Source organism: Doryrhamphus excisus, chromosome 23 (assembly GCF_030265055.1).
Source record: "Doryrhamphus excisus isolate RoL2022-K1 chromosome 23, RoL_Dexc_1.0, whole genome shotgun sequence".
In the NCBI taxonomy this organism is placed as follows: domain Eukaryota; kingdom Metazoa; phylum Chordata; class Actinopteri; order Syngnathiformes; family Syngnathidae; genus Doryrhamphus; species Doryrhamphus excisus.
In genome coordinates this window covers 8,096,788-8,121,669 of record NC_080488.1, presented here as the reverse complement: position 1 = coordinate 8,121,669, position 24,882 = coordinate 8,096,788, and the positions used below count along the sequence as shown (strand labels likewise).

The 24,882-nt window shown below is 39.1% G+C and overlaps 1 protein-coding gene across 2 annotated transcripts in view; it reads left to right on the top strand.

Annotated features, from left to right (window-relative positions):
• Positions 1 to 24,882, top strand: part of nlgn3a (neuroligin 3a) — a 218,739-nt gene that overhangs the window by 132,830 nt on the left and 61,027 nt on the right. For both annotated transcript variants that reach the window (XM_058063836.1, XM_058063837.1), the window contains one exon: positions 10,921 to 11,106. In XM_058063836.1, coding sequence (XP_057919819.1) covers positions 10,921 to 11,106 — 186 coding nt within the window. The remainder of the gene's footprint in view (positions 1 to 10,920; positions 11,107 to 24,882) is intronic.

The window sequence follows — 24,882 nt, the reverse complement described above, 5'->3', positions numbered from 1 at the left end:
GATGTCAAGTCAGCTCGCTAGCGTTAGCACTCAGGGGCATTGTAAACAGCTATGACAAAGATCACATTAAAGTCCTGCGGCAAGTCGTGGTGCTGGCATTTCAATGTAATACATCCAGCTGTTACTAAGGAACGGTTCGTGTGCCAGCCTCGCTAGTGAGTGAGATTCCCACAATGGTACAATACAGTGGGCTCAGTCTGTCTTCTTGTTGGTTAAAACATGTTTTGGAGAAAATGTTCAAGGAACTTTGTGTTCTTGCAGTTGTACCATCAGATTCGGATGGAGATGGAATACATTAGCTAAGAGGAGACATTGTCGCTCGGCCTGGTTAGTTGGTCATAGTGGCGTCATTAGGCCCATTTTAGGGGGGCTTCAACCCCTAAAAATGTTCTTAAGCCCCCCCAAATATTTTTTTTTTTTTACAAAAAAAATTTCATACAATTTTCATATAATAGGGTAAAAGCAGGCTAATAAGCAAGCCAATAAGCAGGCTAATACTAGACTACTACTACTACTACTAGTAGTAGTAGTACGTAGTAAGCCCCCCCTAAATAATTTGATTTTTTTTTTTTTTACAAAAAAAATCTCATACAAATTTCATATAATAGGGTAAAAGCAGGCTAATACTAGCCTACTACTACTACTAGTAGTACGTAGTAAGCCCCCCCCTAAATAATTTGATATTTTTATTGATTTTTTTTTTACAAAAAAAATCTCATACAAATTTAATATAATAGGGTAAAAGCAGGCTAATACTAGCCTACTACTACCAGTAGTAGTATGTAGTATGCCTCCCCTAAATAATTTGATATTTTTTATTGATTTTTTTTTTTACAGACAAAAATCTCATAGAAATTTCATATAATGGGGTAAAAGCAGGCTAATAAGCAAGCCAATAAGCAGGCTAATATTAGCCTCGTACTACTACTAGTAGTATATAGTAAGCCCCCCCTAAATAATTTGATATTTTTTATTGATTTTTTATTTTTACAAAAAAAATCTCATACAAATGTCATATAATAGCGTAAAATCAGGCTAATAAGCAAGCCAATAAGCAGGCTAATACTAGCCTACTACTACTAGTAGTAGTACATAGTAAGCCCCCCCCCAAATAATTATTTTTTATTGATTTTTTTCTTACAAAAAATCTCATACAAATTTCACATAATAGGGTAAAAGCAGGCTAATACTAGCCTACTACTAGTAGTAGTAGTACGTAGTAAGATCCCCCCTAAATAATTTGATATATTTTAGTGATTTTTTTTTCCAAAAAAAATCTCATAGAAATTTCATATAATAGCGTAAAATCAGGCTAATAAGCAAGCCAATAAGCAGGCTAATACTAGCCAACTACTACTAGTAGTAGTACATAGTAAGCCCCGCCCTAAATAATTTGATATTTTTAATTGATTTTTTTTACAAAAAAATCTAAAAAAAAATTCATATAATAGGGTATTTGATGTTTTTTTACTATATATATTTTTTTTATTATATATATATTTTTCAAAAAAATCTAAAAAAAAACTAATTTCATATAATAGGGTATTTGATATTTTTTTATTATATATATATATATATTATTTTTTTATTATTATATTTTTTTACAAAAAATCTCAAAAATATATATTATATATATTTCAAAAAAACATTTGAAATATATTGACATCATGCAATATTGTTTGATGTCCACACTTTTTAATCAAAGAGTATTCCAAATTGCACCATGGCGTATCATGACCCAGTCATGAGTTATGTTGTGAAATGAATATACTCCACATAAACGAGTGTATTCCTGGACATCTGATGTAGAGTCAGTTAGAGTCATGGATGTGTATCTGGTTAAAAATACAACCAACCAAGCATAAACACAATTACTTTGCTATCTTAATAGCTTTCCTAAAGACAACACCTTTCCAATTAAAACATTGCCAGCAGCTATATGATAATTATTTTTACAATGGCGCCTGCAGCTTGTCCTGTTGTCTCAGATAGTGGGTTTCCACCTTTCTACATTTTAATGGCCGTGGTTATTTATAGATGCAGAAGCATCAGCCTGGCTAAACAAAAAGTCCCCACTGAATAGAGCATTGGACGGCATGGTTTTATTTTGCCAGATGGATATGCAATGCTGATTGATCATATTCTGTCAACAACTAATGACTCATAATGCTTAAGAATTTTTATGTTCCAAAGGAATAATTGTGGACCGGGAAATAAAACTGTTGCAGAGAATCCTTTTGAAATTGCATTTGTGAGGCCTGAGGTTGCTGATGTTGGGCCTGAGAGATGTCGCAATCTTTGTCGGTTGGGTTGAGGTCAGGGCTCTTCCAAGTCTTTCACAACAAACTCATTCATATGTTTATGCATGCATCTGTATATGTACGTATATAAAAATATATTAGTGTTGTCAATCGATTCAAATATTTGATTGTGATTAATCACATTTTGTCCATAGTTAACTCAGAATTAATCACATTTAATCGCAGATAGGAAATATCTTTGAGGTAAACGATTCGATGTGCAACTACAGCGATTATTACATCAAATTTTATCTACATAAATTTCGGAATTATGAGCATTATTTAAAAAAATACAGTCAGCAAGCATATTTTTGTATAACTATTTTTCTTAATTACTAGTATATCAGCTCTTAAATTCGCCCTCAAACGTTCAGCAAATACAAAACGTGACCGAGTGAGACCTCTCACTGTGACACATATATATATTTTTTTTCAGTGTCAGCTCAAAATAAGATTTGTTGATTTATGATTTGTTTGTTTACTGGTTTTAAATTCTTTTTGAGTTAAAAAAAAAGCCTATTTACGAACATTCAAAAAGGATTATTAATAAAGATTTGTATCAATGCACTTTTCCTTCATGAAGCGTATAAAATTGCAAACTCAATGTCATTTCATTTATTTTTTAAACACATTAAAATACATTAATTAATTATACATTAATTGTAATTAATCATTATATAACAGTGAATATTAATTGAATACAATACTGTAACTATTAATTAGAAATCCCATAGTTTTTTAATGTTTAATGCCTGCTGCGATTTGTCCTACTTTGTTTGACGGTCATTGAACGCATCATATACCGTTTTTCCATGTACAGAGGGATGTATGGATGTATTTGGATGTATTTTGCTCCTTTTTCTTTCACCTCATATTTGCTCCCAAATGCTGATACTATGTGGGAGTACATAACGGTAATATTCGATGACTTTGTGGTATTCAACGTCTCTCGAAAACAAAGTCCACCAAGCGAGATGTTGGATCTGTATTATTTAGTGCTTTTCATTTGATGTTGTTGCATCACAAAATGATTTTCCAAGAAAAAGTCAGACCTCACAATTGCTATCGGACCACTTTTGGAGTCTATATTTTTTTTTTTAGATTTGCCTCAGCTTTCTCTGCTCCATTTACAGCCATGACAGCCAACATGCTGTCACACAGTGTTTTATTCTTTATGCAACTGCTGTGTTGGAGACTTTTAAGCAGATGAAGCCCCAGAACTTTACTCACAGGGAAAAATCTGAACTATCCCTAAGATCAGGGGTCTCAAACTCAATTTACCTGGGGGCCACTGGAGCTAGGGTCTGGGCAAGGCTGGGCCGCATCAGGTTTTCCAAAAAAAAAACAAAAAAAAACACATTTATTAAAAACAGAAAAATATACAAACTTTTTCAATACTTTGGTTCCGATTTTCTACAATAAAAGCTCTGATAAAACATTCCACTGTTCTCAAATATCTTAATTTTTATTTTTCTGCACAAAATAAGATGAAAAATAAATAAACAAATCAAGAATAAAGAAAATCAATCAATCAGTAATAAATAAATTACTTACAATCACCCCCACACTCAAAAAGTCTGGTCTCGATCCCAATAACCTCTCCAATTTCCGTCCCATATCCAACCTCCCCTTTCTGTCCAAAATCCTTGAACGTGTCATAGCTGCTCAACTTCAATCTCACCTCAACTCCAACAGCCTGTTTGAATCCTTCCAGTCCGGTTTCCGTCCCAAACACAACACTGAAACAGCTCTTCTTAAAATCACCAATGATCTTCTTCTCTCCTCCGATTCCGGCCATCTTACCATCCTCATCCTCCTAGACCTCACCGCAGCCTTTGACACCATTAGCCACTCTATCCTCCTGTCCCGCCTCAAAACCAGCCTCAATATCACCGATTCTGCTCTGTCCTGGCTCCAATCATACCTCACCAACCGTCAACAGTTTGTGCACATAAATAGCTGCTCCTCCTCCATAGCCCCTTTACCTCAAGGTGTTCCCCAAGGTTCGGTGCTTGGTCCTCTTCTCTTCATCCTCTACATCCTTCCACTTGGCAATATCATCCGTCGACATGGCCTCAATTTCCACAGCTACGCTGATGATATTCAACTATACATTTCTACCACCTCCATCAACTCCAACATCTACTCCACCCTCACCAACTGCTTAGCTGATATCAAAACTTGGATGGAACAAAATTTTCTCAAACTTAATAGTGACAAAACAGATATTATCATCATCGGTCCCAAAAACACCACGGCGCCCACCCATAATTTCCATCTTCAATTTGACAGCGCCACCCTCACTCCATCCCCGCTCATCCGCAACCTTGGTATCCTCCTAGACCCCACCCTTTCATTTGAACCCCACATCAAACAGTTAACCCGGACTGCATTCTTTCATCTTAAGAACATAGCCCGACTCCGTCCATCACTTACATTCTCTGCCGCTGAATCCCTAATCCATGCATTCATCACCTCCAGAATCGACTACTGCAACAGCATTCTCTACGGTACACCATCCAAAACCCTCAACAAACTACAATATATTCAGAACTCCGCTGCCCGCCTCCTCACCTCCACCCGCTCCCGTGAACACATTACCCCTGTCCTCCAAAACCTCCACTGGCTTCCCGTCCCCCAACGCATTCACTTCAAAATTCTCCACGATCTGACCCCCCCATATCTCACAGACCTCCTCCATCCACATAATCCCCCGCGTCCCCTTCGCTCCTCAGACTCCAACCTCCTGGCACTCCCCTGTAAGACCAAGCTCCGAACCTGGGGAGACAGAGCCTTCTCCATCGCTGCCCCCACTCTCTGGAACTCTTTGCCCCATTCACTCCGTGCTTGCCCTGACCTTCCCACCTTCAAAAAACAACTCAAAACCCACCTCTTTAAATCTGTTTTTAATGTCTAACCTTCTATATCTGACTGCTGTGCCCCGCCCCCGCTTTTTTAACTGTGTACTAACCAATGAATGTTGTATTTTGGTGTGTCTTTTATTCTGTTTACTTGCTCTATTCAACTTCATTCTTTTGTAAAGTGTCTTTGAGTATCTTGAAAAGCGCTATACAAATAAAATGTATTATTATTTATTATTAAATATAATAATAATAATAATAATAATAATAAAACAGCAAATAATACAAACTTAAGAAACCACATATAGTTGGTGGGTAGACAAATTATTTTTTTCAGATTAAAATGAACAAAGCATTATTAGAGCCCTGTAGACATGACAAAACACGACTATAGTCACATTTATACTCTTTTTATTTACAACATATTGCGCAACTGCAGGGTCTTGAGACACATGCTAACTCGCAAACTAGAGAGCTAGCGACCTAAACGGTAGCCTTCAAGTCATTTCCTTTAAACTTAAATAGCCAAAAACTTACCACTTCCACACGGATAGGGAGGATAACTATTAACAGTTATTTAACCTTTAACATGAACATTAATCAAACGTAATAATTTTTTCTGGGTACATGATACCATACAGCATCCATATCAAACTTGCGTGGGCCGCACTAACATTAAACTTTCATATCAAGGCGGGGGCCTCAAACTAGTGTCCTGCGGGCCACATTTGGCCCGCGGGCCACGTGTGACAAGCAAAAGTGTATTCTCACTGAAGGCAAGTCATACCATGCTTGTGCACAGTTTGTTTTACTGGACCGACTGCATGCCGTGCTATACTCCTTTGGCCCCAGCACAGATGGCAGATTTGGGCCTTGGCACACGATTGCTCCAGACATGTCACATGATGAATGTGATCATTCCTCTTGCCAGTTATGTATGTAACGGATGCCAGCTGGTGCAGTTGTGCAAGAATACGTTGGTAAACCGCATTCCCTGAAGCCTTGAGAGTCTCGCTGAGACATTGAGGTGACAGCTTGGAGTTTACCTCAATGCCAAGCCATCATTCGGTGGACCCCGGTGTGAGCTGAGGGGCATACCAGACGGGTGCACTGGAACGCAGTAGAACAAGCCCAGTGTGGGTATTTGTATACTCTATACATACATCTTAAACATGAGTGTTACTCTTAGCATCATGTGGTCGCTGTAACACAGGGGTCTCAAACACGCGGCCCGCGGGCCACATTACAGGGGTCTCAAACACGCGGCCCGCGGGCCAAATGTGGCCCGCAGGACACTAGTTTGAGGCCCCCGTCTTGATATGAAAGTTTAATGTTAGTGCGGCCCGCGCAAGTTTGATATGGATGCTGTATGGTATCATGTACCCAGAAAAAATTATTACGTTTGATTCATGTTCATGTTAAAGGTTAAATAACTGTTAATAGTTATCCTCCCTATCCGTGTGGAAGTGGTAAGTTTTTGGCTATTTAAGTTTAAAGGAAATAACTTGAAGGCTACCGTTTAGGTCGCTAGCTGTCTAGTTTGCGAGTTAGCATGTGAAAAAAATACTTCTTTCTCTTCCTCTCCTTGTGGTTAAAGTGTCTGTTGAGCAAAGTTAGTCTTACTGTAAGGCAGGGGTCTCAAACACGCGGCCCGCGGACCAAATGTGGCCCGCAGGACACTAGTTTGAGGCCCCCGCCTTGATATGAAAGTTTAATGTTAGTGCGGCCCGCGCAAGTTTGATATGTATGCTGTATGGTATCATGTACACCAGGGGTCTCAAACATGCGGCCCGCGGGCCAAATGTGGCCCGCAGGACACTAGTTTGAGGCCCCCGCCTTGATATGAAAGTTTAATGTTAGTGCGGCCCGCGCAAGTTTGATATGGATGCTGTATGGTATCATGTACCCAGAAAAAAATTATTACGTTTGATTAATGTTCATGTTAAAGGTTAAATAACTGTTAATAGTTATCCTCCCTATCCGTGTGGAAGTGGTAAGTTTTTGGCTATTTAAGTTTAAAGGAAATAACTCGAAGGCTACCGTTTAGGTCGCTAGCTCTCTAGTTTGCGAGTTAGCATGTGTCTCAAGACCCTGCAGTTGCGCAATATGTTGTAAATAAAAAGAGTATAAATGTGACTATAGTCGTGTTTTGTCATGTCTACAGGGCTCTAATAATGCTTTGTTCATTTTAATCTGAAAAAAATAAGTTTTTATTTTTATTTTATTATTTGTTGTTTTATTATTATTATTAAATTTATTTATTACTGATTGATTGATTTTCTTTATTGTTGATTTGTTTATTTATTTTTCATCTTATTTTGTGCAGAAAAATAAAAATTAAGATATTTGAGAACAGTGGAATGTTTTATCAGAGCTTTTATTGTAGAAAATCGGAACCAAAGCACTGAAAAATTTCTATATTTTTCTGTTTTTAATAAATGCTTTTTTTTTTTTGGAAAACCTGATGTGGCCCAGCCTTGCCCAGACCCTAGCTCCAGTGGCCCCCAAGTAAATTGAGTTTGAGACCCCTGCTGTAACCAGCATCCAGGAAAAGGCGTTAAAAGGCCGTTCCGTGGTGACGACACACAAGGAGGAGCAGCGAGAGAAGCAAGAATGAAAAGCTCCTCAAATGGAGTCCACCTGTCTCCTCTGCTTGTCTCGTTCTTTTCCTCCGCCTGTGTCCTTGGCACTCTCGCTCTTCCTCCGCATGTGCCACACTGCTCTGTCATCCTCAGAGATGCGTCTGAAGGAGACCATCTGTTGATCCATTTGTCTCCTGCTTTGCTGCTTGTACTACTGTCTCCTCGTGGTAGCTATAATCAGGATCGGTGGGGGCACGCGGCAAGTGCACTGTTGAGGGTGGGGCAGGCCTTCCATTATGATGGATTCACATAAAGAGGATAGATGAAAGGTTGTCAGGATACACTTGTTCGTCAGGCGTAGCATGAATAGCTGATGAATCCTGAGCAGATGCTTTCTAAACTGTGTTGATTCACGGTGATCATTGCTGCGCTTCACTAGGATATAAAAAAAAAACAAAAAAAAAAAAAATTTTTTTATATTTTGCTTTGCAATGCTGTCTTCAAAGTGATTCTCTTTTATCCCACAAGGCTTTAAAAGCAGTCATCATTACATCGAGGCAGAGACCATGAAATAGAAACAAAGCTGAGACCCGCTGAAGGGTATGCAATCCACCACCACATTGACTGTGAAGTCTTTAGCAGGCCTTGGAAAGGGGGGGGCTGCTTCCTTGTGTTCGTACATCTCCGTGCTGTCACCTCTCATACATGTTCCATGGTTTGATGGACACTGAGTCTGCTATTGGGACTTCTGGGAGAGCTTGCCTTTGATCTTCTCCCTCAGCTCTCGATTACCCATCATTCAGCAAAGCCCAAGTCTGGGAGAGCCGCTGGGACAGGGCGGTGTACTAATATGAGGTCTGAAGGTTCCAAGAGAGAGAGAGAGAGAGAGTCGCTGTCCAATTCAGACATCACAGAGCAGATGACGCAATTGGGAGAATATGCACGCATTGTACCTGCTAGGAATGCTTGTGAGAAATCCTAATGTTAAAAATGAAGATAAAAAATGTTCTTGTTGTGGCCTCAGTTCGTTTTCCAAGATCCATAAGGTTTTCATCTGGACTGATCAATATATCAGATGATGGGTGTTCACCCGGGGAGACATGCCATTGATTTCCCATAAGCTGCCAGATGACATGCGGTCACACACACTCCTATTTTACCAACAACCTTGTCATCTCATAAGTCATGATTTCACAGTTGCTGTCATCCGCCATGATGCTTAGCAGATAACCTTTCAAGTAGAAGATGCATGCTTAAAGCCTTTTTGCTCCCGTCTTTCTTGAGCTGAACTCAAAAGATGTAAAAACGTATTTTCTGTGTACACAAAAAACCTGTTTTTATCTGTCATGGGAACATTTTCTACAAGCTTAAAAATATTTAAAGAGACAATACATGAAAATATGAAATATAAATATTTCAGTATTGAACAAAGCAAAATTTGTTCTCAATCAAAAATCACTCCACACTCTTTATTGCTCTCTGGTTCTACCATATCTTACTTATTGTGTGGAAATATGGGCTAATAACTAAAAAAGCAATCTTCACTCGCTAAATGTACTGCAAAAAAGGCCAGTAAGGATAATTCATAATGCCGCCTACAAAGAACATACTAACTCCTTATTTCTAAAATCACAAATACTTGCTGATATAGTTCATCTTCCAACAGCTAAAATAATACATAAGGCTAAAAATAACCAATTACCTAAAAATGTCATCCAATACTTCTCTACAAGAGAGGAGAAATATGATCTCAGGGAAGAACTACATTTGAAACACTTATATGCTAGGACTACGTTAAAAAGCCATAGCATTTCAGTATGTGGAATCAAACTATGGAATGGATTGAGTAAGGAAATCAAACAATGCACAACGATGAGCCAATTCAAGAAACAATACAAGCAGTTGATGTTTGCTAAATACAAGGATGAAGAGTCTTGAACCAGTCATGATGTGCTATATATATCACTATATTGACACTTACTTTGGTACACATTATGTCATTGTATGGTCATATCACCTCATACTTCGGTATGAGGTACATTATGAAAAAAAAAAAAAAAAACCTTAAACTGTATTATGGAAAGCAGGAAGTGAACAAATGTAACAGTTACTGATTGTAAAAGTACCAGATGAAGGGGTAGGATTTAATAAGCTTTGCTTCTTCCTACTCCTTTTTGGACATGTGGAACTGTGAACTGATTATGTGATGCATTCAATTGTAATCTGATGCATGTTCAAATGAAATAAAACCATTACCATACTCTGAATTCTACAATATATGTACTATAAATGTAACTGCATTGCAGCACACAGTTACATCATTATGTAACTGTAAATGCTTCTGTTGTCTCCCCCAATAATGTAAAAATTACATCATAATAAAAAATGACTTCCATGATAATGACAAAAACAAAAAAAAAAACCTTAAACTGTCTTATGGAAAGCAGGAAGTGAACAAATGTAACTTTAGTTAGTTAGTTTTTCATTTAGAAGTCATTGGTTTTTGTTATTTCTTGCTAATTTCTCATCAGTTTCTCCTTTCTTTGAGGTGATTGGTCGGGGGCACAAGCATGGAGGCGGGTCCATGTGAGTGCAGGCCAGAGGTTGATCACCTTGATTGGACTCTCCCAAGTGTCACCTGGAGGAGAGGGGGGGTTAAATGGGTAGTTGTTGGGTAAATGTAGTTATGTGTAATCTTAAGTGCTTAAAATGTATACAGAAAGTGAAACTTAAGTGTGGTACTATTGAAAGGCTTGTAAATGTAAATATGGTACCTTTTAGACAAATTGCCTCACCCTCTCATTGGGGAATTTTGGTTGGCCCTTCACGGGTAAAAGGGGCTGGGTGAATTATTGGTGAGAAGGCCTGTTGTGTGTGTGCTGGGGGGGGGGGGGTACTGTTGGACTCTCAAGTCCATGGTCTGGTGTGCATTTCAGAGGCTATGGCTAGTAAGAGGCCATTTTTTCAACTTAAAATCTTACAGTGAGGCTCTTTTGAAAGTAAAGGTTGCCGACCCCTGTTGTATGTTAAATGTCCTGGCTGACACTTAAGCACAACCCGTATTGTGTGCGTTACATCTTTCGTTGAAGCCCCAGACCCGTCTTCTTAAATTGAATGTGTAACATGACATCAATGTTTCTACAGTGTATTCATTGCAAATCTCATCATCTGTTTTAGGCTTCCTCAGTACCGGGGACCAGGCTGCTAAAGGGAACTACGGGTTACTGGATCAAATCCAGGCTTTAAGGTGGATCAGCGAGAACATCGGCTTCTTCGGAGGAGACTCCAATCGCATCACTGTGTTCGGTTCCGGCATCGGAGCATCCTGCGTCAGCCTTCTAACCCTTTCCCACCACTCTGAAGGTACGGTGCTGTGTAAAAAAAAAAAAAAATGGGGGCTTGGAGGGGGTGCTGATGCAGCTGTTGAGTACCTTCCCGCCTGCTGGCATGTAGGATGCTTGATATTAGAATCTGGCAAAGGCAGGGAGCGAGTCATTGAGTAATGTACGGTACAGCATGACAAATGTTGTACGGAGCAGGTGTTTGCATTTCAATTATTATGTTGTTCAATGCCGCTGGGAAATTGCAACTCCACATGTGAGTCTTATGACGTTTTGCTGCTTTGTTTTTAGCTTTTGCCTTTTAGACCTGCGGGTATAATATTTTGGTTTTTTTTGCAGAGGGATCAAGATTAAAAACATGATGCACTTTGGAAGAGCATTTCAGTGTCCTGCTAAGTGACACACACACATACACACACATACAGTTGTTTCTCTATAGTAAATGTTGTTTATCCCCAGGCTTCCTTAATGCTTCCTCATCATGATATACTACTCTCGTTGGCCATGTTTTTAATACTAAATGCAGCATGTGTGCTTAACCCGGACTTGCAATAAACATCCCTCATAGCCATAGTTGCCTAATGCATCATTGAATTAAGAAGCTTCCCTACTGATTATAGGTAAATTCTGGCTTGGGCTTATTGGAATGAGGCAGCGCTGTGGGATCCATCCGGGGAATGTCAACTTGGTGCTGCACCCTGCAGAGACATGCAGAAACCGCATCATTCTTAACCTTGAATTATTACATGTAGTCACATATTTACTCTTGGCGTGGACGGGGGGGGGCTGCGTCCTTCCTATAATAAAGCTATGTTTAGGTGCTGGTTAATATTTCAAATGAGAAATCTCAACATAGCTTGTAAACTAGCTGCTAACAAGGTAGTCCGGGCATAAGATGCTTTTACTGTTTATCACATGTAAGTAGATAATAAATAAATCATTCATGGATTAGATAAAGTGGAATGTTTTGATGTACCCCACTCATATAGATTTTACGATGTGAGGTTGTGTTTTTTTTTTTTTTTTGTTTTACTTTTGCAGAGCAAAATATATTTCAATGGGCTCCTTTTATTCCCAACAAACATGTTAAGAATTCATGATGTGTTTGCACACCCCATTTGCATTAATATTAATAACTGCCTCGTTTTCAGCAGATGAATGATTGATGTTTTGGGATTTAATTTTTAGCATTATAGCTGCTTTTATTCCTACTCTATAATGCTATGCTTCATGTAGCATGTTATTATACTGCCAGTGCATCTCATCTGCCTCCTAGTAAATGTGATATTTTCACCAACTGAATGGGAGTATATGCAGCAGTCATGGGGGGGGGGAAAAAGCACCAGTAAAAACTTGAAAGGTCCTTGGGAAGTTGGGAACAGGAAGGCAGGACTTGCATTCAGATTTAACACAATATTAATCTCTGTAATTATTCAACATTTGGTACTGGAATACAATTCCAAAAGATGAAAAATAGCTCCATCTGCTCAAACAACCTCTGCCTCCTCCATTTCTTATTTCCATTTTTTGTTTTACCCCCCTTTATTGTGTCACTGTAGCCAAAATTGCCAGCCAGAATTTTCTTGTTGCCAAGACAACACAGCAAACCGAGATGGAATCAGAAAGCATCTGGAAGTAAAAATCAAAGTAAAATCAAATGAATTATAAAATGACATGCTTTTAGGTGGTTTCATGTATTGTGTAATTATGTTTTTTGTGTATTTGTGTAATTATTTCCGCAATGTTATGAACATCTACAATTCATAAAATGAATGAAAATGCATTTGCAGCCAGGAAATTCCCATCATTCCATCCATCTCATTCCCAGAATTGATTTATTACATTGCTTATTTATCATCTTCTATCTTATATAATGTATTTAATTGTAATCTGATGCATGTTCAAATGAAATAAAACCATTACCATTCTATCAGTAGAATACAGTGGAATCTCTGGTTAAAAATTTATTCTGGGATGATTCTGGTTTTGCTCCGGTTTCCTCCCACATTCCAAAAACATTCATTCATTCATTCATTTTCTCCCGCTTTTTCCTAACGAGGGTCACGGGGGTGCTGGAGCCTATCCCAGCTGTCTTCGGGCGAGAGGCGGGGTACACCCTGGACTGGTCGCCAGCCAATCACAGGGCACATATAGACAAACAACCATTCACACTCACATTCATACCTATGGACAATTTGGAGTCGCTAATTAATCTAGCATGCTTTTGGAAGACCCTAAAATTATACAAGATAATACCTCTCTAAAATTGCACTCCACAGGTTGAACCACTCTCACAACCTCCGTGCATCATAAGAAACCTAAGCAAATCTTACGAAAAAAATTTTTTAGATACTCCACTCCCCAAAATCGCCCTGAAATTTCTCACGAACATCAATCACGATCATATAATTTTAATATAAATTATCCATAGGTATGAATGTGAGTGTGAATGGTTGTTTGTCTATATGTGCCCTGTGATTGGCTGGCGACCAGTCCAGGGTGTACCCCGCCTCTCGCCCGAAGACAGCTGGGATAGGCTCCAGCATCCCCTGTGACCCTCGTGAGGAAAAGCGGTAGAAAATGAATGAATGAATGTTGACTGCACGGCTGCACGGTGGTCGAGTGGTTAGCGTGCAGACCCGAGTTCAATTCCACCCTCGGCCCCCAGTTTGCATGTTCTCCCCGGCTTCCTCCCACATTCCAAAAACATGCTAGGTTAATTAGTGACTCCAAATTGTCCATAGGTATGAATGTGAGTGTGAATGGTTGTTTGTCTATATGTGCCCTGTGATTGGCTGGCGACCAGTCCAGGGTGTACCCCGCCTCTCGCCCAAAGACAGCTGGGATAGGCTCCAGCACCCCCCTGCGACCCTCATGAGGAAAAAGCGGTAGAAAATGAATAAATTAATGAATGAATGACGAGTGGTTAGTGTGCAGGTCACACAGCCTGGAGACCTGGGTTTGATTCCTTCCACATTCCAAAAACATGCTAGGTTAATTAGCGACTCCAAATTGTCCATAGGTATGAATGTGAGTGTGAATGGTTGTTTGTCTATATGTGCACTGTGATTGGCTGGCGAACCAGTCCAGTGTGCACCCCGCCTCTCGCACAAAGACAGCTGGGATAGGCTCCAGCACCTCTGCGACCCTCATGAGGATAAGCAGTAGAAATGAACTTCCGGGTCATTCGACTATAGAGGTTGCAGTGTTTTGAATTAGAATTTGGCCCTGAGGAGAATATGATCTAATATGACACCATGGGATAGTCCTACATAAAGAATGTACACTCACACGAAGTCTTTCTCTTCCTTTTGTGGCTCAGATGCAGGATAATGAGACCCAGGTTCTAGAGGTAAATCAGGGATGACACACTGTTCTGGATCTCCCTGGTGTGTATGCGTGTGTGCATCTAATGACAGTAATCCCACTCGCACTGTACACAGCCTGTCATGATGTCTACTGAGCGTGGATTTTCTACGTGGCGCGCAGTCTTTTTGGTGGCAGGGTGACAACTTACTCGAGATGCTCCATGCACCTCCTGAAGCCTATTTAATAAGCCGGATCCTACTATATCGTGCTAGGCCTCCGGCCTCTCTTTGATTGCATGCTCCTCTGGCCTGGCCTTGGTGGCGTTTCCATGTGGGCGTGCCATTGGCTGTAGTCATTGGGTACATCCATCAAAAAACCCACCCACCCAGCGTTAAGACTTGCCTGGACATCCTCTCGTGAGGGCTGATATTTTTTTAGACCCGGGTTCCTGCCCTGCCTCCTCCATCTAATCCTCTCTTCACTGCACCCATCTGTCTCCCTGCCTTCACAGACAGTAAAAGCATGCTAGGTCCCCTTCTTCTCTCGCTGTGTGTTTGTGCTGCCCTTTCCTGCACATTGTGCCGCGTTTCACCATTAATAAGATGGCTTTCCTGTGTGCCGTGTACCAAAACAAAGAGTTGCACATGGGAATCAGGAATAGTCATTAAAAGCGTTGCTTCCTGTGCCAGGAGAGCTTTTTTTTGACCAGCTTATTAAATGTAGATCAACAGTTGTGTTCCATAGAGGCGGGTCAACAGTATGTGTCCATCATCTTTTTTATGGACATATATATGTACGAGTTCGCCATAAATGCATCACATGTACTTCTACTGAGACCGGGGCTAAAACTAACAATTATTTTCTTATTTAATTAATCTGAAGCTTATTAATTCAATTAATCAAGTGACCAGTTGCAATGTGAATCAAACATATTTTGGTTTGGGATCGAGTATCAATAAATCAGAAAAGACGTAAGAATGTTTTTCCAAAGTCAAAGCTGATGTGTGTGAATATTTCGTTTTGCCTAAAACACAAAGATAATCTGATTTCATGGATGACTGAGGAAATTAGAAAATATTCATATCTGAGAGGCAGAAACCGGAGGATATTTACATTTTTAAATGAAAAAAACGAATAACTGAATATCAAAATACTTGTAGATTAAATCATGGATTGATTAATTCATTGATTAATTGTTGCAGATGAATTGTTAAGCCAGTGTTTTTTTCTTTTTATTTCAAGATGGAACTGTCATGTCCAAATACGTATGACACTCCTCTACATATTAATCCTCTCATTTTCTACCACTTATCCTCACAAGGTCACCAGCCAATCACAGGGCACATATAGACAAACAACCATTCACACTCACATTCATACCTATGGACAATTTGGAGTCGCCAATTAACCTAGCATGTTTTTGGAATGTGGGAGGAAACCAGAGTACGCATGCACGGGGAGAACATGCAAACTCCACACAGAGATGGCCAAGGGTGGACTTGAACTCCGGTCTCCTAGCTGTGAGGCCTGCGCAGTAACCACTCTAGCACTGTGCAGCCCATCGTTCAACTAATCATGCTCAAATTTTACAAACTCTAACTTTACCTACCAAATGTTGTGATAATCGACGGTCAAGTGGTTAGCACGAAGACCTCACAGCTAGGAGACCAGGGTTCAATTCCACCCTCGGCCATCTCTGTGTGGAGTTTGCATGTTCTCCCCGTGCATGCGTGGGTTTTCTCCGGGTACTCCGGTTTCCTCCCACATTCCAAAAACATGCTAGGTTAATTAGCGACTCCAAATTTTGCAAAGTCCATAGGTATGAATGTGAGTGTGAATGGTTGTTTGTCTATATGTGTCCTGTGATTGGCTGGCGACCAGTAGAGGATGTACCCCGCCTCTTGCCCGAAGACAGCTGGGATAGGCTCCAGCACCCCCCGTGACCCTCGTGAGGAAAAAGCTGTAGAAAATGAATGAATGAATTAATAATAAAAAACTTAAACTATATTAGGAAAGCAGGAAGTGAACAAATGTAACAGTTGATTGTAAAAGTACCAGATGGAGGGGTAGGATTTAATAAGCTTTGCTTCTTCCTACTCCTTTTGGACATGTGGAACTGTGAACTGATTATGTGATGCATTCAATTGTAATCTGATGCATGTTCAAATGAAATAAAACCATTACTATTACCATTGTTTTTTTTAAATGACAATATTCAATACTTTGGTACTCCACATTATAGGACAGATAACATTTGATGAATGCTGTATATCTGCCCATGTGTCCTACATGCTGGAAGGGCTGGCTTTAGAGGTGCTGAAGGTCACTGTTCCCTTCCCCTCCCCCCCTCCTCTCTTCCTGTAAGCAATCAGGATAAAAGCTCTCCCGCTTGTGAGGAAGTGCTCCCGTTTTAATGGAACATCTTGGAAATTAAAGACAGCTACTATGGCGAATCCTTCATGCCAATGTCAGCTTTCATTTTTATTAAGATGTCTGGGTTATTGGGGACTATAAATGTGAGAGTTAAAGGCTTGGCTTTTATTACGGGGGTGCAGCACATGCCATGGGATTTTAAATGCAAGACACCGCCAATAGCAAACAGTGCAACACCTTAAAACTATGCTGCGGGAGAAGCATAGTTGTCAGCAAAGTTCATAATCCGTGTCAACGATAGCCTCGTTGATTAACAAAACAGGATTACACATATTGAAATATTTAATATATAATCATAATATTTATAAATGAGGAACCTAATGGCGTTTCTATGATACATACAGTATCTTCTAATGACTGAATATGTAAGCGCTGTATTATACTTTACAATTTTGTTGATTTGGAAGGAATCACAGAGGTTTTAGTGCGAGTGACTTAAGCGTGATGTAATAGCTGACACACATTTTCATGCCTCTTATGATAAAAAATGAACAAAACAATCCGATATTACCCACCGGCAATTTTGGTGTGTTCGATGCCAAATTATGACAGATGAGAAAAGTCTCTTTGAATACAATAACCGTGATTCACTTCATTGTTAAAGCATTAATTGTTCGTTTGATTCGCGACTTTGAAATATTGATATTATTTGAGCTTATAAGTCTGATTGACCTCCTAAGCTTTTTCCGACAGTTGTCCCGTTAATCCAAATGTGTTGTCACTGTCACTTGTGTAAATTATGAGCATTTGTGTAATAAATAAAAACTGTCAAACCGATAATGCCAAATTTGACAGACTTGCTTCAGAATGTCATTATCATGGAAGTCATTTTTTATTATGATGTAATTTTTACATTATTGGGGGAGACAACAGAAGCATTTTTTCTAAGTAATATTCCAGTCGACATACTGATGTAAGTATATGCTGCAATGCAGTTACATTTATAGTACATATATTGTAGAATTCAGAGTATGGTAATGGTTTTATTTCATTTGAACATGCATCAGATTACAATTGAATGCATCACATAATCAGTTCACAGTTCCACATGTCCAAAAGGAGTAGGAAGAAGCAAAGCTTATTAAATCCTACCCCTCCATCTGGTACTTTTACAATCAGTAACTGTTACATTTGTTCACTTCCTGCTTTCCTAATATAGTTAAAGTTTTTTTTATGTAAAAAAAAATATTTAAATTGTATTTGTATTTTATTATTATTATAATTATTATTAATAATAATTATTATAATATAAATAATTATTTATTATTATTATTTTATTTTAATTATTTATTATTATTTATTTAATTTTATTTTTGTCACATACCGAAGTACGAGGTGATATGACCATACAGTGAATCAATCAATATGTGATTAACTATCATTGACTTTGTATATGTTATTACATTTGTACACTTCCTGCTTTCCATAATACAGTTTTTATTTAATAATGTACCTCGTACCGAAGTACAAGGTGATATGACCATACAATAACATAATGGGTACCATAATAACTGTCAATATAGTGATATATATATATATATATATATATATATATATATATATATATATATATATATATATATATATATATATATATATATATATATATATATATATATATATATATATATATATAGCACATCATGACTGGTTGGATTACATTTTTAAGTAATTGGTTATTTTTAGCCTTATGCATTATTTTAGCTGTTTGAAGATGAACTATATCAGCAAGTATTTGTGATTTTAGAAATAATGAGTAAGTATGTTCTCTGTAGGCGCCATTATGAATTATCCTTACTGACCTTTTTTGCAGTACATTTAGCGAGTGAAGATTGCTTTTATAGTTATTACCCCATATTTCCACACAATAAGTAAGATATGGTAGAACCAGAGAGCAATAAAGAGTGTGGAGTGATTTCTGATTGTATCACAATGCTGTTTATTTCCCTTATTACGACTAATGTCTCTACTTGCAATGCAAGTGAAATTCGACTCAAAGTGCATAATATTTCTTGGTATAATGGGATTCTAATGAACACCACCTGCATGAGTTCAACGACATGAACAGACGTCCCTGCAAGGCTCCATATGTGAATTAATAGCACACGTCCGGGGGAGTGACAGCCGCATTGTTCCTGGCATGTATTTAAATCACGGACATATACGGGACAGAAATAAGACCGACAACAATGTTATTGGATCTCAAATCAATCTGCCTTTGTAAATCATGCTGATACAGTTGTGGGATTTAAAACCGACGTTCCAGTGTGCTTCCAAGCAATGCCATGTTTGGTGTTTATAGTCCCAAACCAGTTTTTCTAGGGTTTTGCAGGCTTTTTTTGTGATTCTTGCACCCTGACGCGTTTGATTTTGCTTCAGCTTTAAACAAAATCAAGCAGCATATGCTTTATTTGCATATTAAACTCAAGTGTGACCGATTTGGAAAACAAACAAACCAAAGGTTCCGTCATTGTTCTGCTGTGTCATTCATAAGTAGTTTACCCTCGCTTTTCTTGAGAACACAGAGGAAGCGTTCAATCAGGGTGATTTCTACTGTGTAAATGAGAAATGATGAGAGATTATCATCACGTTTCTGGATCAATGTAAACAAGGTAGGGAGAACGGGGGTGGATGATGTGCGGGGATGCACATTTGATTGTTTCTCCTGTTGACGTGCCTGTTTGAGTGCTACTCACAGATATACGATATTCCATTGGCAATAAAGACAATGCCAAAATGGATTGGAAAAGTTTTCAAGGTTATGCATAATTCACAGGGACTGCTTGATTTGGCGTGAAATGGCCCCCCTGGATGGTCGTATAAACTCCATCCAGGGGGGGCCTGTTGAAAAAACACAAAAATTGGTGGATAGGGAGATAACTTGTACATGTATTACTGTATTGTATTACTTCTACCTCACATCAAAACACAGATGACTTTGCAGTGTACAGCCATCCATTTTCTATGTATTATATTATATATTTATATATTATATATTCGGGCGAGAGGCGGGGTACACCCTGGACTGCCAATCTATATTTTATTTTATTTTATTTTATTTTATTTTATTTTATTTTATTTTATTTTATTTTATTTTATTTTATTATTCACTTCATTTTCTACCGCTTTTCCTCACGAGGTTTGCGGGGGTGCTGGAGCCTATCCCATATTTTGGTGAGAGGCGGGGTACACCCTGGACTGGTCACCCAGGAAAACGATGAGAACAGAGTAAACAAGATAAGAAAAATAAATAACTAATTGAGTTAAAATTCACACAATTACTAAATAATAATAAATTCACACATTTGGAAAATAAATAATACTGTGCATTTTTTAACCCCGTTACACAATTGCACAACAATGAGCCAATTCAAGAAACAATACAAGCAGTTGATGTTTGCTAAATACAAGGATGTGCTATATATATCACTATATTGACACTTACTATGGTACACATTATGTCATTGTATGGTCATATCACATTATTTAAAAAAAACAACAAAAAAACCTTAAACTGTATTATGGAAAGCAGGAAGTGAACAAATGTAACAGTTACTGATTGTAAAAGTACCAGATGGAGGGGTAGGATTTAATAAGCTTTGCTTCTTCCTACTCCTTTTGGACATGTGGAAATGTGAACTGATTATGTGATGCATTCAATTGTAATCTGATGCATGTTTAAATGAAATAAAACCATTACCATGTTCTTCTGTTATGTTGATTGACATCATACTATTTGATTTAGTAGGACCAGGAAGCAAAACGCATCGACCACCCATAAACCTCACAGAGACACTAAATTATTGCTCTGAAATATTGACATGTAATGCAAGGTTAATGTGAATGCTACCCCAAGTTAGCACATTGTACATTGTGGGAAAAGGGAGCAGCAATTCATATAGTCAAAGGATGTATGGATGTTCTTCTATATCGCTGCCTGAACTTTGATATCACTGCTTGCTTTGACCTTTGAAAATAACACGAAAATTTGCTCTCTGAAGTGAGACCCACGAGGAGTGAACCCTTCCATATTGTCCTCTCTCACCACACTCATCTCAAGGATGCGATCCATCCACAAGCCAACCTGACTGCATTTTCCGTTGCCTGCTATTGACAGCAGACTTTTGACATCAAATGAAGGCAGATTGCTTTGGCTGGGAATAGGAAAGATAGCTGTATAGAACACGTCTAGAATGGTATTCAAACACTGTGTGGCAGCCATTGTTGTGCAAATGCAATGTGAAAAAAAACTCGGGACAATTGTCAAATATTGAATACAAGCCATTTCAGAGCTGTCAAAAGGGGTTCAACACCTCGACACTGTAAAGTTATATGAGCGTTTGGTGATTCAAACACAAAGTTTTTTGATTTGCCTGTTTTCTGAAAAGGTGTCTCTGCATGTCAAGGTGAGAAAAAAAAACAGAGATACGCAAGATGAGAGATTGGGGACACGCCTTGTCAGGTGCAGGGTTCTTCTACCTGAATTGACAAGAGTGATAATTAAAGGGGGGAGCATCTCTGTGGAGCAAGAATATTGGTATTTATTCCTGTTGAGGTCTGTCATATATTGTGGCTGCCAGTTTGTGGAGAAGCTGACTGCTTCATGAGTGGCCGATGTGACATTTGTGGTCACTAGTGACTTTATATGGGAACAGAGGGAAATGGCCTTCCTGACATAATTCCTAGCTTTTCAGCTTGAAAGTCTATCAGAGACGGCAAAAACAAAAACAAAAAAAAACCTTAAACTGTATTATGGAAAGCAGGAAGTGGACAAATCTAACTTTAGTTAGTTTGTCATTGGTTTTTGTTCGGCGGCATGGCGGTCGAGTGGTTAGCACGCAGACCTCACAGCTAGGAGACCAGGGTTCAATTCCACCCTCGGCCATCTCTGTGCGGAGTTTGCATGTTCTCCCCGTGCATGCGTGGGTTTTCTCCGGGTACTCCGGTTTCCTCCCACATTCCAAAAACATGCTAGGTTAATTAGCGACTCCAAATTGTCCATAGGTATGAATGTGAGTGTGAATGGTTGTTTGTCTATATGTGCCCTGTGATTGGCTGGCCACCAGTCCAAGGTGTACCCCGCCTCTCGCCTGAAGACAGCTGGGATAGGCTCCAGCACCCCCGCAACACTAGTGAGGAAAAGCGGTAGAAAATGAATGAGTTCTCCTCCTATTTTGTGTGGAAGTGGTAACTTTTTGGCTTTTTACTTTGTCTTTCCCCACCCTCGGCCATCTCTGTGTAGAGTTTGCATGTTCTCCCCGTGCATGCGTGGGTTTTCTCCCGGTACTACGGTTTCCTCCCACATTCCAAAAACATGCTAGGTTAATTAGCGACTCCAAATTGTCCATAGGTATGAATGTGAGTGTGAATGGTTGTTTGTCTATATGTGCCCTGTGATTGGCTGGCCACCAGTCCAAGGTGTACCCCGCCTCTCGCCCAGAAGACAGCTGGGATAGGCTCCAGCACCCCCGCGACCCTTGTGAGGAAAAAGCGGTAGAAAACGAATGAATGAATGAAGTCAGATAGGATAAATTGACATATTCTCAAAATGGTCACACTCATATTCACACCATAACAATATGGGGTATTTAACCTTTTCCGGACTGCAGGACCCATGCAATCTCCACACATAAGGACCAAAACAGTTCATTATGATTCATGCATTATTCAATGAAAAATTATGCAAAATCTTGAGTAAATTTCAGAAAAGTGGACAAATATATATATATATATATATATATATATATATATATATATATATATATATATATATATATATATATATATATATATATATATATATATATATATATATATATATATATATATATATATATATAATATAATAATTCCCTTCTGTGTTGTCCATCTGATGGAGTCAGCTTTACCGATCCCTGGCCAGAGAAGAGCAGAGAAATGGTCAATTGATCAATTGAGTCTGGCTCGGTTGGCCGCAGGTACTAGAAGCTATAAAAGTGAAGCCATAGGTGCTAAACAATCACAGAACTAACTCGCGGAGAAAGTAGCAAGTGGTTGAAATGAGTGCTTTAGTAAATCAGTGTTTTTTGGGTTTCAAAGCACTTTCCCTAATTTATCCTGTTGCTGCAAGAACCTATCCCACCCTGGGATAGGTTCGCACCCTGTTTGACTGTTTTCCAGTCAATCACAGCACACATGAAAATAAGTTAAGTAGTTATAAATACATTCAAACAGACAATTCCGGCGAGTTTTGAAAAGATTTTGGTGAAAGATTCACGTCAACGTTTGACTCTGGAATTAGATGGCGGTAACTACACCTCATTTTGGCACCGAAATGAGGCACAAAATATCGACTTTTTATCAAAATTTTCAGTCACCTTAGTACCGTTTATGTTGGGAGTGGTTGGGAGTTTTCATGACTGAGTTTTGTAGCTATATGCTAACTGTCATCTGTGCAGGTGAAAGATTCACATCAGTGTTTGACTCTGGAATTAGATGGCAGTAACTACACCTAATTTTGGCACCGAAATGAGGCACAAAATATCGACTTTTTATCAAGTTTTTCAGTCACCTTAGTACTGTTTATGTTGGGAGTGGTTGGGAGTTTTCATGACTGAGTTTTTTAGCTATATGCTAACTGTCATCTGTGCAGGTATAAGATTCACGTCAATGTTTGACTCTGGAATTAGATGGCAGTAACTACACCTCATTTTGGCACCGAAATGACGCACCAAATATTGACTTTTTATCGAGTTTTTCAGTCACCTTAGTACCGTTTATGTTGGGAGTGGTTGGGAGTTTTCATGACTGAGTTTTGTAGCTATATGCTAACTGTCATCTGTGCAGGTGAAAGATTCACGTCAACGTTTGACTCTGGAATTAGATGGCAGTAACTACACCTTATTTTGGCACCGAAATGAGGCACAAAATATCGACTTTTTATCCAGTTTTCAGTCACCTTAGTACTGTTTATGTTAGGAGTGGTTGGGAGTTTTCATGACTGGGAGTTTTTTAGCTACATGCCAAAAAACGTTTGACTCTGGAATTAGATGGCAGTAACTACACCTAATTTTGGCACCAAAATGAGGCACCAATTTCGACTTTTTATTGAGTTTTTCAGTCATCTTAGTACCGTTTATGTTGGGAGTGGTTGGGAGTTTTCATGACGGAGTTTTTTAGCTATATGCTAACTGTCATCTGTGCAGGTGAAAGATTCACATCGTTTGACTCTGGAATTAGATGGCAGTAACTACACCTCATGCTAACTATGCTAACTATGCTAACTGTCATCTGTGCAGGTGAAAGATTCACGTCAATGTTTGACTCTGGAATTCGATGGCAGTAACTACACCTCATTTTGGCACCGAAATGAGGCACCAAATATCGACTTTTTATCGAGTTTTTCAGTCACCTTGACACTGTTTATGTTGGGAGTGGTTGGGAGTTTTCATGATGTCATGAAGGAACAATGGCTTTCCTCGCAGGTTAAAGGAGCCCACCATATAAGCAGGCTTCGCTATACATCTTAAAATAAAAATTGTGCAGCCTTCAGAGTTTGGTAATTTTAATATCGCACTGTACCTGTAGCCACTTCTGCAAACGGTCACTAGCAGCTTGAGCGACATTTGGCCACACGGCTGCCTCAGCAATACTCCTCGAGACAATACAAGAGGAGCCATCTGGTGATGCAGCACCGAGATTGCCTTTGGAATCTAAATCACAAGTGATGAACGAGGTGATGGCAGGCTGCGCGGTCTCTTGACGACCTGTAATCCCCCAGGTGAAGACTTTTTAAAGTCATTAGTTCAGGTGGATGCTATCCGCCAATCATCCTTGATTAATTATCGTCGAGAGTGCATTCATACACCCCCTAATGGACAGTGACAGTAGTGGAGGAGGTGGCAGCTGCTCCAAGGCTCTGCCCTGACGTACTTTGATCCTGTTAGGCTTTAGATCAATTAAACCAATAGCGGCATCATATTACAGAGCACGAGGTCGCGTCTGTTTCCTGTCTTGATTGGTCTAATGGCTTGATGGAGATGTCTGGCTGTCGTTGTGTCTCACAATTTTCCCTAAT